The sequence below is a fragment of the Falco punctatus genome (genome assembly GCF_963210335.1).
Source record: "Falco punctatus genome assembly, chromosome: 1".
NCBI lineage: Eukaryota > Metazoa > Chordata > Aves > Falconiformes > Falconidae > Falco > Falco punctatus.
The window spans coordinates 124,003,450-124,015,758 of record NC_137580.1 but is presented as its reverse complement, the minus strand read 5'-3'; the positions used below and the strand labels follow the sequence as shown (position 1 = coordinate 124,015,758).

Genomic DNA, 12,309 nt, shown 5'->3' with positions numbered 1-12,309 from the left:
GTGATGAGAGGGGCACGTTGAAGTTACCTTGTAAACGCAGTTGAGAACATTTCCAAAGGACAAGTGAGAGCCCATGAGAGAAGAATCTTTTACTGCAAAGATGCCTCAAGCTAGTGGTGTGGATGCCCTCCCTGACACTCAAAACAGCCCTCTTAAAGCTATTTAGTATTAAAAGTAAGGACAAAGTATTTAGAGGAGAAACCTTTTAAAATGACACGTAACTGTCATCTCTAAAAAACTTCAGGTGGTTGTAATCGCTCCCTGTGTAGTCTGATTTTCCTGAACAGTTCCTCCTAGAACCCTTTCTCCAGGAAGACAAGAGTCCTCTCTTCTTTTGGGAAGATCAATGTACAGTTTTTAAAAACTCTGCCGTTGAAACATCAATGCAAGATTTCAGTGAAGTTTGTCAAAAAAAAAAAAGAGTGTTGTATGTGCCAATACTTAACCTGAAGTAAAGGTAAGAGGGAGAGGATCTCCAGGGGGTGTCATACCCTGGGACACACACGCTGCTCTTCCCGCTGTTAGGAAACACCTTCCTGCACTACTCCGTTTCCACCAACAAATCTGTACAGGAGTTAGCGGGGTTGGCTTTAGATTTTGAACCATATGTTGATGTATATGGATATTACATTTTCCTGTTGGGTAGCAATACATCCAGACGTATAAATGTCTTTCCTTGGAAGTATTCTGAAGCGTGCAGATGCTGCCGTGGGAGGTGGGAAGGAGCCAGGGCGCGATGTAAATAAGTGGGTAAGGGTTGAGTGAGAACACGGAAGGTGTGCCTTTAGAAATCAGTGGGCTCTTCTGGTGGCACTCACCGTTTTAGCGGGGAGAGCAGAGTTCTGCCTGCGATGTGAGGAGGAGTGGGAAATGTAAACCGGTTATTACTCAGGGTCTCGCATATTGAAGTAGCTCGGAGGCAAGAAGCATCGCTTAGCAAGCTGCATGCGTTAGCTGTGCTCATAGCGCCGCTGCTGCTTCACACTGAGATTCTCTTGGCAAATGAACTCATCTTTATGTGCTCAGATCCGTCACTTAATAGTTGTAAAGACCCTCGTTCAAACCACATTAGACAGAACTAACTGAGGGAGCAGGTTTGGCTTTACAAATGAAATCTTAAGTTTGTTTCATTTTTGCTGCAGTCAGGAAGTTTGGGGTCACCAACTACGTTCTTAAGGCTTAACACGCTGACAATGAACTCGATCTGTGGCTGCAATGGCTTCTGAAGGGGTGTTGGGGGCCATTCCCATGTCCCTCTGGATGGATGGATAGACGCATCCCGCCTTCCTGGGTGAACAGCGTCGGCGCTGGGGCAGGTGTTGCGGTTTGACCCTGTACCCTGCGCTCAGGGTCACTGCTTCTACAGAGAAACCACGGCGCTGCAGATGAGGGTGGGTTTCAACCTTCATCTCATTTCACCTCTGTGTAAATGAAGGAAGGAAGGGTAGTATGGGCTCCAGCTGAGAACAGGGGGAAAAAATTAAGTCATGTCATTGCCAGCATAAGCAAGTTGGCACCCAATGGTATTTTAAAAAACTGATCGGAAGCTATTGTACACAGATATATTAGTGCAAAATAATTGATGTCACATAGTGCAATAACAGCATTACCTATTGCTGCTAAGTCCTTTATGACATTAATGATGCTCTGCACCTTGCCACCTTTCAACTCCACTGGAAAGCATAGAAACAACATAGTAACTTGTATTGTAACTTGTGGTATTAAACAATTCAACGTATGGTACTTATCAAGAAGAAGCAATATTCTTTTATACAGCAGGATTTTGTTTAAATTATTTCAGTCTGATAATGTTAAACTATATATTGTAACATGTATTCAAGGTGTAAAGGATACTCTGTGTTGAAAATTGTGTATGTTCGAGAGATAAATTAATAAATGACTAAATAAATAAATCAGGTTTTTTTAGGCAAGGCATATACAGACATGCCTCTGTTTTTCTAGTACTCCTTTTGAATCCAGTGCCCTGGATTCAATCTTTATTGATTTATGCATCATAACATGACGTTGAGTTATACCTGAAACAAAATCTTGCTCCCTTTCTTCCTAGTCGTGAATCAGTTTCTGACTTGATTTTTTGTTTATGCACTTTCTGTAATTATGCTGCAGTTACTTCATTAAAAAAGAATGAAGGAAAAGTAGCCAGTAAACACCAAGTCCCTTCTGAATTTAACTGTCTTTATAGTAATTAGGAAATTACAAATCCCTGTGAGTACAGTCCTGCAGCTCTTCTTCCTCCGTTTGCCAGTTCAATCAGTCCTATTCTATACAAGAAGAACACGAACAAAAGGCAGCGCTCAAAATCAGTTGATTCAATGACCACCTGTTTCTTTTAATTGAAAATAATAATTCAGTGTGAATTCCAGGAGAGGACTGAAAAATCTGCCTTTGAATCATTTGTGAACTGTGGTCAGTGTCCTCTTCTATAGAAGTGTAGAGAAGGAAACAGTTGATTGAGAATTGTCGATATTAATGAAATAATTTTTTTTTTCTTTTTGTGTACTTTAGTAACTCTCTTCAGAGTAATAAAGAATAGAAATGGCCTTAGGAACAGTGATGGGAAAAGATATTTTTGTTTTCATTTTTGGCTGGGGCGTCCCTGACGATGACGAAAGGCTTTTCTTCTGCAGAACTTGAGAATCCGTCTTTGTTTCCAAATGTAACTGCATCCCTGAGCCCAGGGATGAATGGGCTGTATTTTGAACTCCCTGTCCTGCAGCTGCTTTCAGATGTGCTCGCGTGGGTCTGGAAGCGGCACAGCGGTGTTTGCACAGCGCCCTGCTGTGTGTATGCATAAGCGCAGGGCTTTCCTTACCTCTGTTCTCTCTGAAATACATCATGAGAAGAGCCTGCCTCTTCTCCCGTGCATCCCTGTTGTACAGTCTTAAAGACTAATTTGCTTTGGGTTTATTGCTTGTATTTTTGCTTAGTCTTTGTTTTCTTATCTCACCACTAGCTTTGTTATCACAGAGTTGAATGCAACCCTGCTTATGCTCTGAACGCTCTGAAGCGTGGTTTCCCATCCTGCAGATGTCAGTGGGGTGGACGGTCATGGTCATGCCATTGCTTTCCTCCTCCGCTGCAGGAAGGCACTCAGTAGCTATATGTCACCTGTAGATGTTTTTGGGGGGTGCTGGGCAGGTAGATTTGGAGCTTTATGGAGTCCTGCAGCTGAGAAGGAGTAACGCTGGGAACCACTGCCAAACCCCACCAAGCAGCTGGCCCTGCTCTGAGCCAGGGGTTGGGGTCGCTGGACTCCAGAGGTCCCTGCCAGCCTCAGCCCTTCTGTGACATTTTTGATTCTTCAGGCAGTGGAAGCTTTATCTTTTATTGTATTTTACCAAAAGCCACAAAACTTTTCTGCATTGCAGCTCTGAGTGAGGAAGTATCAAACGAGCTTCAAGCACTTCTACGTTTTGTAATACAAATTGATATGATCTTACTCCATCCCAAGAGACTCTCCTTGCTATCCCTTTCCCACGTACCTCATTCAGTCAGAGAAGAACTTTGTGACGAGTCAAACAATAGTTTTTTGCTGTTTCTTGCTTCTGAGCACTGATGGTAGAAGCCATATTTTAAGCCCTGGAAGTTATTTCCAGTAGAAGCATCTGGCTGCTTGGCTCTCGCAGCTCGTTGAGGTTGAAGCTGCTTTCTCAAATTAAGATGCCATGCAAATTACCAACTGATAGTTTTGTTATCTCAACAGGAAAATAAAGAGCAAACAAATAAGTCACTCAAACAGACATGGTGTCTGTTTGATTCTTCAAAGACTGGGGTCTTAGATGTTGGAGTCACTGGTTGGAAGGTGTTTGGAAAAGCTGGAGTTAGATGACTTTCATAAATGGGAGATTGCCTGTGGGCAGCACGGGATGAGGATGGGATTTGGCTCCATGCAGAGAAAAACACACTAGGTTCTTCTTAAAAATGTTTTTTAACTTGGTATTTGCTTGGGAAGTTAAATCTAGTTTAAGTCAAATGTATGCAGTACAAACGGCGTGGTTTCATTGCTCTACAGAGCAGTGTTCCTCGCCTTCCATGCTCTAAAGAGATTTGGGGGCGGACAAAGAAGGATGTAGGATTCATGTTTCTGTCACTGCAAGAAACGTTTAAAGGTTGTGTATTAATATGAGGAAAACAGACCTGCCAGTCTTCTGGGGCTTTTCTGTTTGTAAAGAGGAACGGTGATCTCTTACTTCTTATAACGATTTGTATATGGTTTTGCATATATTTAACGTATTGTCTCCCCTCCTGTTTTCAATAGAAATACAAAATTCAGTACCGCAATTTGTGCCACTGAGGTTATGGAATTATTTTTTCTTTTGTCTAAGTGAAGTAATTTGGGATGTTCTAAGCTTACTTTTCCTTTACACCTTTTAAATTAGCAAATAGATATATTTGTAAGTGTTTGGTTAGAGATGAAGAACAATTCTGTGGTTCTGTCATGGAGGTAGGAAGTGGAAAATGGTACATTTGCATTTATTGACACAGAATTGCTCTTTGTTGTTGGGGGCCTTGATACAACCTTAGGACCTTATGGGTCATCCACTGCAGACCTCCTTTAAGTTATTTTTGTAATGGAAGATACAGTTTTTCTGTTTCTCAAAAAATACTTTTACATTTGCATTTTTGCATTTTCTGCTTCTTAACAATCACAAAAATATAAGTTCAAATGTGGAAAAAAACCAACCCTTTTACAAAGCCTAGGCAGTTTAGAAAAAATACCAATATTGTATCCTGCCTAACACCTTGTTGCTCTGTGTGTGTTGGTATTAACGACTGAAGAGAGTCATTTTCTCCCCACCTTGATCACTACCACAGGATCTGGCACAGACAGATCTGCTGGCGGTGTTGATTTAAATTCCTTCCAAAAATCTCACTAATTCGAGCAATGTTACTTAGAAGGTGCCAAATTAAAGACAAAACAGGTATAGTTTCAGAGGTTTTGGTCTTAGGTACCTGGTTACAGTGACAGTTATTGATGCTATCGAGTTCCGTACTATGAAAGGACTTCAACAAGGAATAATGCGATGCTGCTTTGTATGTAAAATCTCCGCTGCAACCTCACACGAAGTGTTTCTTATATATTTTACACTTAAAAACGTGATGGTTTAATGCCTGCAAAATTATAGTCAGTTCAGTGTTGTTATCAAGGGGAATAAAATTCTAATCAAAAGGGAGCTTTTAGAAAGAATTCAGAAATATAATGCTCATAAACTGTTTTGTAATGTGTTAAAGCCCAGTTTGACATGCGCTGCTGGTTAACCATGGGCTTTCAATTATTGCACACCCCCTTCTTTGAGCCAGAAAAATTACGGAATGATTTCTCGCAGGGGGGTGCTTTCCATTACTGTTCAATAAAGGAAATGGATTCATTTGTGCAAAACAAAGAAAAAAGGCAGGGATGCTGGCAGTGCTGCTGCGGGGGGGGGCAAAATGTAGTTCAATGGCAGCGCATGGACTGAAAAACGGTGGGTTTTGGTGAGATGCCTCTGTGTTCTGCTTCCCTCTGCTGGGGCGCAGCAGGATGCGTGCCCAGCTCCCAGGCGTCAGAGCAGATCTGAACCACTTGTAGCCGATCCAGAGCTGGCTGCCTGGGCGAGTCACTTCTGTAAACTCAGCTATTTATTTTTCAAAGGTTTCTGCTCCGGTTTTGGTTTTCTTTCAGTAGGTCCACATAGTGCGAGTCTGAGTGCAGCACAGATCTCCCAGTCAGGGCGATTCTATGGCTCTCTGTCTCGGTATAAGTCTCAGCTTTGAGGCTAATGAATAATATTTTGATTTTTTCAGAGCTGTATGGGGAGCAGATGCGCAGTTGCTCTTCATCTTGACAGGGATGCTGCACCCCTACATGGCAGTACAGGCTCTGAAGCTCCAGCCCATTGTATTGCAGTCAAGTTGCAGAGCACTGGCTAAATTTCTGCCGATTTAAAGGTTTTTCGAAGACAAATATTTAAATGTCTGTGATATCGATTGCCCTGGACTTCCTTTCCCATTTAATTATACTATATTGCGTTCCGTTGTACTTACAAAAATGGGGGATTGTTTTAATAATAGCAAAGAATTCACTTTTTAGCATGAAAATAACATGAATTTTAATAAAGCGTATCGTTCATCACTGCTTAACAAGTGCTTTCCCATTGCCACTTTCCCCCTTCATAATTTTGATGGATTTTGGAAACAGAAGTGGGTTTTCCCTTTAGAGTTTCACAATTAATCTATGCCAAGTTTAGTGCAAAGTTCAATTCTCTTGCAAATAGCAGCCATTATTTGGCAGTTCATCTGTCATATCCTGGCTTGGCTCCCTGTGTTTACTATGAAATATGACTGCCAGCTCTGCTTCGGGAATTATTGAAAGTTTACATTGATTAAAAGGGGATATTTGAAGAAAATTTGCACGAGCTTACCTCGAACTCAGTAGTTTACCTCTAGCTGAAAAATACTACAGACAATGCTATTTCCTCAGTAATGCGTATGTCACTTAAAGCATGTTTAACGTTGGGAAGTATTAAACTGTATTAACAACCAGTAAGTTAATTGCTGTTAATGATATTTAGTAATTAGTACAGGCAATACAGTAATTATTATTAATATGGTGACTTAGAACTACCCTTGAATCTATACTTTACAGTATAAGTGCATGAGAAGCCTGTGTTAATATAGGGAAAAAAATTAAAAGGTTTAAACGTCTATGATGAGTGTAGAGCGATCTCTTGGTGCTCTCTATATGTTGCAAAATAACAAGGTTTTGTATACTTCAGTTGACCAAAAATAAAAAAATGTATAGGATTGACACAGAAAATAGGATTAAATATTGATGGAGACTACACTCTCTTATTTGTTAGCTTTAAAATATTTTTTTAGGTTCTTCTGTTTAGTTCTATTAAAGGGATTTTAAAAGAGATTTCTGACATGCAAAGTTTCCGTTCAGGAGCAGTTTTGGTACCGTTTTCCTTTGTCCTCATCTCTTATGCTCTGTCTGGAATAAGGAACTTCGCGTGTGCATATGGAATAATAACTACTAATAGCCAGAACATAATTGCTACTCTTTAAAAAAATAACTGTATGTATGGAATCGTTCATTTTAAACATCATACAGTAGGCATTTCACATGATGATAGAAAACTAACATTTATTACAGAAAGCACATGATGATTCACATTATGTACACGGATTCATGCAGGGTCAGCTTCGAAGTTTGATCCAACTATATGTCTTTATTCACGGGACTAGTTTTATTTCTTTGGTTTATAAGAATGCTTTTGCTGGTATGTTGTAGTTACAACTAGGTGCAGGAGTGCATGAGCCTTTGCTCATATGGTGCTGCTTTGTAGTGAGCGCAGTGTGTAGTTGTCACATGTCACAACCTTTTAAAGCCACATACCCCTGCTTAACTTACATATATATTCCATTGATTGGAATGGAATGATTTGGTAGTGTTTGTTATATAATTTCAGTATAATATACAAGTTCAATGTATTTAGTAGACATTCACTATCATAATTTCCCATAGTCCTTTCCCCTCTATATCGTAAACTTCACGCTCATAAATACCACTTATGTCAGATGTTAAATACAACTTTAAAAATCTGTTTATTCATTGTCATTCTTAGAAGGTGTGGGTTTTGTCCTTCTCAGCGACAGATGCGCTTACCAAACTAATGTTTACGTGTATATATTTATAAGGCAACAAGTCCCCTTATGTCCTCTAAACAAAACAATTTAAGAAAGAATTAGCTTTGAAAACGCGTTTTAAATTTTTTGGAAGGCATATAGTTAGAGTCGATCCATCAGATAACCCTTCAGTAAAGCAACGTTCCCATGACCCTGCAGCACAAGACCCGTTGGCTATATCTTTAATAAATAATGAAACAGATGTTCTCTGGAGCCTTGAATGTCATTCCATTTAGGTTAACTCTGTTTACAAAATAAATATGGTTGGTAGCAGTTTGCATTTCATATCTCGGGCTATTTGTTAAACACAACTATTGAAATAGTCTCAATTCAAATTCTTCCTGTAAAGTTTTTACTTGTTATCCTTGATGCTATATAATTTCTATCTGTGCAGTAAAAGTAGTGATTATAGATTTATCATAAAACTTAGAATTGGTACAAAAAAAAATTCACATAGAGAACGCTTACCACAACAACAACAAAAAACCACCAACCTTCACAAAGTATAGTATGGTAAAATATTAAATTTTGAAGACAAGATTTTGCCTTCTCATAGTCACATTTTTATGATAATTACAGTTAGAAGTCCCCAAATTGCTTGAATTTCTTGAGAAAGCATTTAAACTAGAGGAGTCTTTTATTTTTGAAGAAGGATTTGGCAGGTTTTCCGTTTTGTATAACATGCTGTGCTTTGCTTTTGATTTCTTGGAAAGCTTTTATTGGCAGATGCAAGTTGAAAAAATAGTTTATGCTTTAAGACAATTTAATAAATCTTACCTAATATAAAGGTATATTAATATAAAATGTAAACAGAAGAAAAATGTTTTGATGTCTCATTTGGCAGTTGTGTTTTTGTTAAGGGTGTGGTAATGCACGAAAGACCTGGCATTTCATAATTTCCATGATCCTTCCGCAAAGAACGTTAGCAAGAATTGATTTCAAACCCCAGTGTATTTTTTTTTTTTCATGAAGAAGAATTACTGCTATTCTCAATTTCTGATCAAGATTGCGCAGTGGTAGTTTTGACTAAAATACAGTTGGGGCTGGAAGTGGTCATGAAGAATACCAAAATGTAGACGCTATGCGCAGAAGTCTAGGGCTTTCACACTGTTTATTTTGGCAGTGCATATCCCCACGCGGTGGGAGCTGCGCGAGCCTGCTGCACGGAGTTCTGGGGCTGTGTCTATGTGCAATGAGCCTGACACAAGTGAACATATTGAAGATGTGATTCCTTTTTTTCATATCGATGTTCTTGGGTTTTCAAACGGGACCTCTACGCCTAGAGAAACAGCAAATGTACTTGGAAGTGTCATACATTTAAGTGATTTGGGTGTATTTCCTTTCACTGGTCCTAAATTAGAAACCATTTCCACTCTGCTGCTGGCCTTAAAATGTCCTCGCTATAAGTTTCTCTGTTCGAAAAGCAGATGGGAGTAGCAGTCTCTGTAAAATATTTACTACATGCCAAGTTAGAATATGTTCACTTTCATTTGCAATATAGATAACAAATTCGCGACATTTCAAGATGATGCCATATTTACAGCCATTTGACTGTATTTCAGATCAGCCCATTATCCGTTACTTCCCTCCTCTCCTGCTGTATTTGGAGACGTTGTTTCAGAATGGTGATGATAACACCCAAAAGTATTAAAAAAAGTATTAAAAAGTATTAAAAGAAGTGCCATAAACTATACGACACTTTAGCTACAGGTTGAATGCTGTCATTATACTTTATGTACATATGTCATATATACATATGTCATTATACTTTACGTCTATGTACAGTCGGTAAATGGAAGTTTTTGTGCAGGTGAATCACAGGAACAAGCCTGTGTTCTCTGAGCTGACACACTCTTTCTTAACACCACCGAAGCAAAGGAAAATTAGGAACCAAGGTACCTGCACCGATGTAGCTTGTGATTAAGCCACATGCTGAGATATATTTTTCTGTAGCATAAGTTGCAGAGCCAGAGTTTTTTTGCTATTTGGACTAATAATTTTTTCATATATTTTTTTTATGACTTGAGAATCACTTTCTGTTTTGTTTTGTTTTGTTTTTTTATCCTTCAGGATCCCAGAAGCAAGCACAAATTTAAGATCCACACGTATGGGAGCCCAACCTTTTGTGACCATTGTGGGTCACTGCTTTATGGGCTTCTGCACCAAGGGATGAAATGTGACAGTAAGTGAAATCTTTCTATGTTACCAAAAGGATATTTTAGAAAGTCAGTGGAAACACTGAGTAGCAGCTTCTTACTTCTTTTCTGCAGAAAATACCATTTCAAATGTCAGCTATTTATAGTACTGTTATATTTCAAGTGGATATTTCTGTACTATAATAATACACTAATGAGAATCACCTCTGTTGCTGAGAACGTGGTGTATTCGGCTTGATGTGGCTGAAGAGCCCTTGCCATGGCGGTTTTGCAAAGGCCTCTTTTGGGACTGCTCTGCTGAACGCACTGTTGAAAACTGAAATGTCACTTCAACTGGTAGCCAAGGTCCATTTCCTTGTATTTCATTTGTCTTGGAAGTCTCCTGCTAGAAAAACCTAATAATCAATTTAAACCTAACTCCCTTCATTGCTAGCACTGGCATGAATGCACTGTTTTTTCTTCGTCATGTTCCCAGCAAGTCTGTATTCCATTTTCACTTTTATTTCCTTGCACTTCATTAATTCTCTCTTTAGGTTTCTGTATTAGATTATTTTATTCTCCGTTTCATTCACTGTCTATTAAGTGTGTTGTAAGATGGAAACTAGTCCTGCCATTCAGTTGAAAACCGTGCAGCTGTATGCAAAAGTCTTGCCAACAGTTCAGCGGTGTAATCTTAACTTTCACTTTGCTCAGTGTTTGCAGTTTAATCAAATTATTAGCTTCTCATAGCTGTCTGCATCATTTTTATATCCACAGCCTGTGATATGAACGTTCATAAGCAATGTGTAATTAACGTCCCAAGCCTCTGTGGCATGGATCACACAGAGAAAAGAGGAAGGATTTACCTGAAAGCTGAAGTCACTGGTGACAAACTGGAAGTAACAGGTAAACAACTCGTTTGGGGACTTTGAGGGTTTTATAAATGTGTAATATACACTGTGGGTTTATGTAACTTGGTCAGATCTTTCTGCATTAAAGCCAGTGACAAGAGTATTTCCCTTCACAAGTGTGAGGATTTCGTTCAACATGTCCTTGAATCGAGAAACTCTACGAACTGGTGTTCATAAAAACGAATAGAAAAATGAAAGCTGTAATAATAGCGTTAAAAACTCAGGACTATTAATTAGAAAGATCACTGTAATGTCAGTTTTTTGTGTAGAAAGCAGCCCAGTGGGATAGCTAGCTGTTCAGGAAGTTGGCCATCATCTTCAGAACATAAGAAATACTCTGAGCTTTCATCAGCTGAGGAGTTGTTTCCTGCATTTCAGAGTATTTGATAAATAAAAGCAACTTGGATTCAATCCCAAATATTACTCCCAGTGAGTTTTAAAATAAAAAAAAAATAAATTACCACATTCTGTAAGGTTAAGGTTACCAAAATGGGGAGGAGGGAGGGAGAGGAAGGAAGGAGAGGGTGGCAGTTCATTTCCTTGGAAGTGTTTGTCCCAGGATTTATGAGTAAGCGTCGGTTGTGTGCACACACGCACACCCACACACACACCCCGACCCACTCCGAGTCTGAAGTTGCAGAAAAAATTGTGGAAAATGCATTTTACAAGTTGAAGGAAAGGACTATTTGTCCTCCTAAATAGACATGTAATAGGTTGTTTACCTCCAGCAGAACTTCCTTGTGCGGTATCAAGATTGGAGTTTATCACTCAGAATTTACATAAGAATTTGTGTTTACAGCGTATTATATTTGTTCTGTGTGTGCTTTCTGTTTTAGCTGGGATCGACCGATAATTAGTGTATCTGATATCCGAAATATAAAGTTGGTAGTGAACTTTATTGTTGATTTTTCCATTCTGTTGGACACAAATATGCAAAAAACGTTCTTTGCCAATCAGATTGTAGTATATTTACTCAAAGGGAGAGCACAGGGCAAGAATTAGGGTGGACAGAAATAAAATAAGGGAAGGTATAACAGAAAATTTTGTTCCTGTTTTTTTTAACAGGTCTGCAAGTCTGCAAAACAAATTAAATTCTGAAAGAAAGTCCCAATTTGTTATGGCTCAAAACTTTAAGGAAATTTCAAATATGTGCCATAGTAACTAGAACCAAAATAAATATAATATAATGTAGGAGATGCAGTAGGAGACACTCGTAAAACACAAATTGTCAAAAGCTTTGACCTCAGGAGAGTGGGTTGGTTAGTGTGTCATCACAGGTGACCAAAACTGCTTCTTCAGTGAAGAAAACTTGAAGGCAACAAATCTTAATGCGTGACAATAGATGCACACTGACACATCTGTAAGAGTAGTACAGCAAGAAACTGAAATCGGTGTGCACACTATGAAAGAACAGGCTACAGTGCTTGTGTCTGCCTCTTGGGTGTTGGAAAATGGAATCAAATCCAAGGGCAAAGTTAGAGCACGACAAAGCGGGAGGTTTCCTGGACCATCTCGGCTTCTGACTTTGTTTCTTCATGTAGTTGTTGGCAAGCTGGGGATGTTGCGTTGCTCAG

General features: G+C 39.1%; 1 protein-coding gene across 1 annotated transcript in view; it reads left to right on the top strand.

The window, feature by feature from the left end:
• Positions 1-12,309, top strand: part of PRKCA (protein kinase C alpha) — a 164,175-nt gene that overhangs the window by 90,212 nt on the left and 61,654 nt on the right. Inside the window, exons 4-5 of the mRNA XM_080389101.1 lie at positions 9,760-9,871; positions 10,602-10,730. Of these exons, the coding sequence (XP_080245227.1) occupies positions 9,760-9,871; positions 10,602-10,730 (241 nt within the window). The remainder of the gene's footprint in view (positions 1-9,759; positions 9,872-10,601; positions 10,731-12,309) is intronic.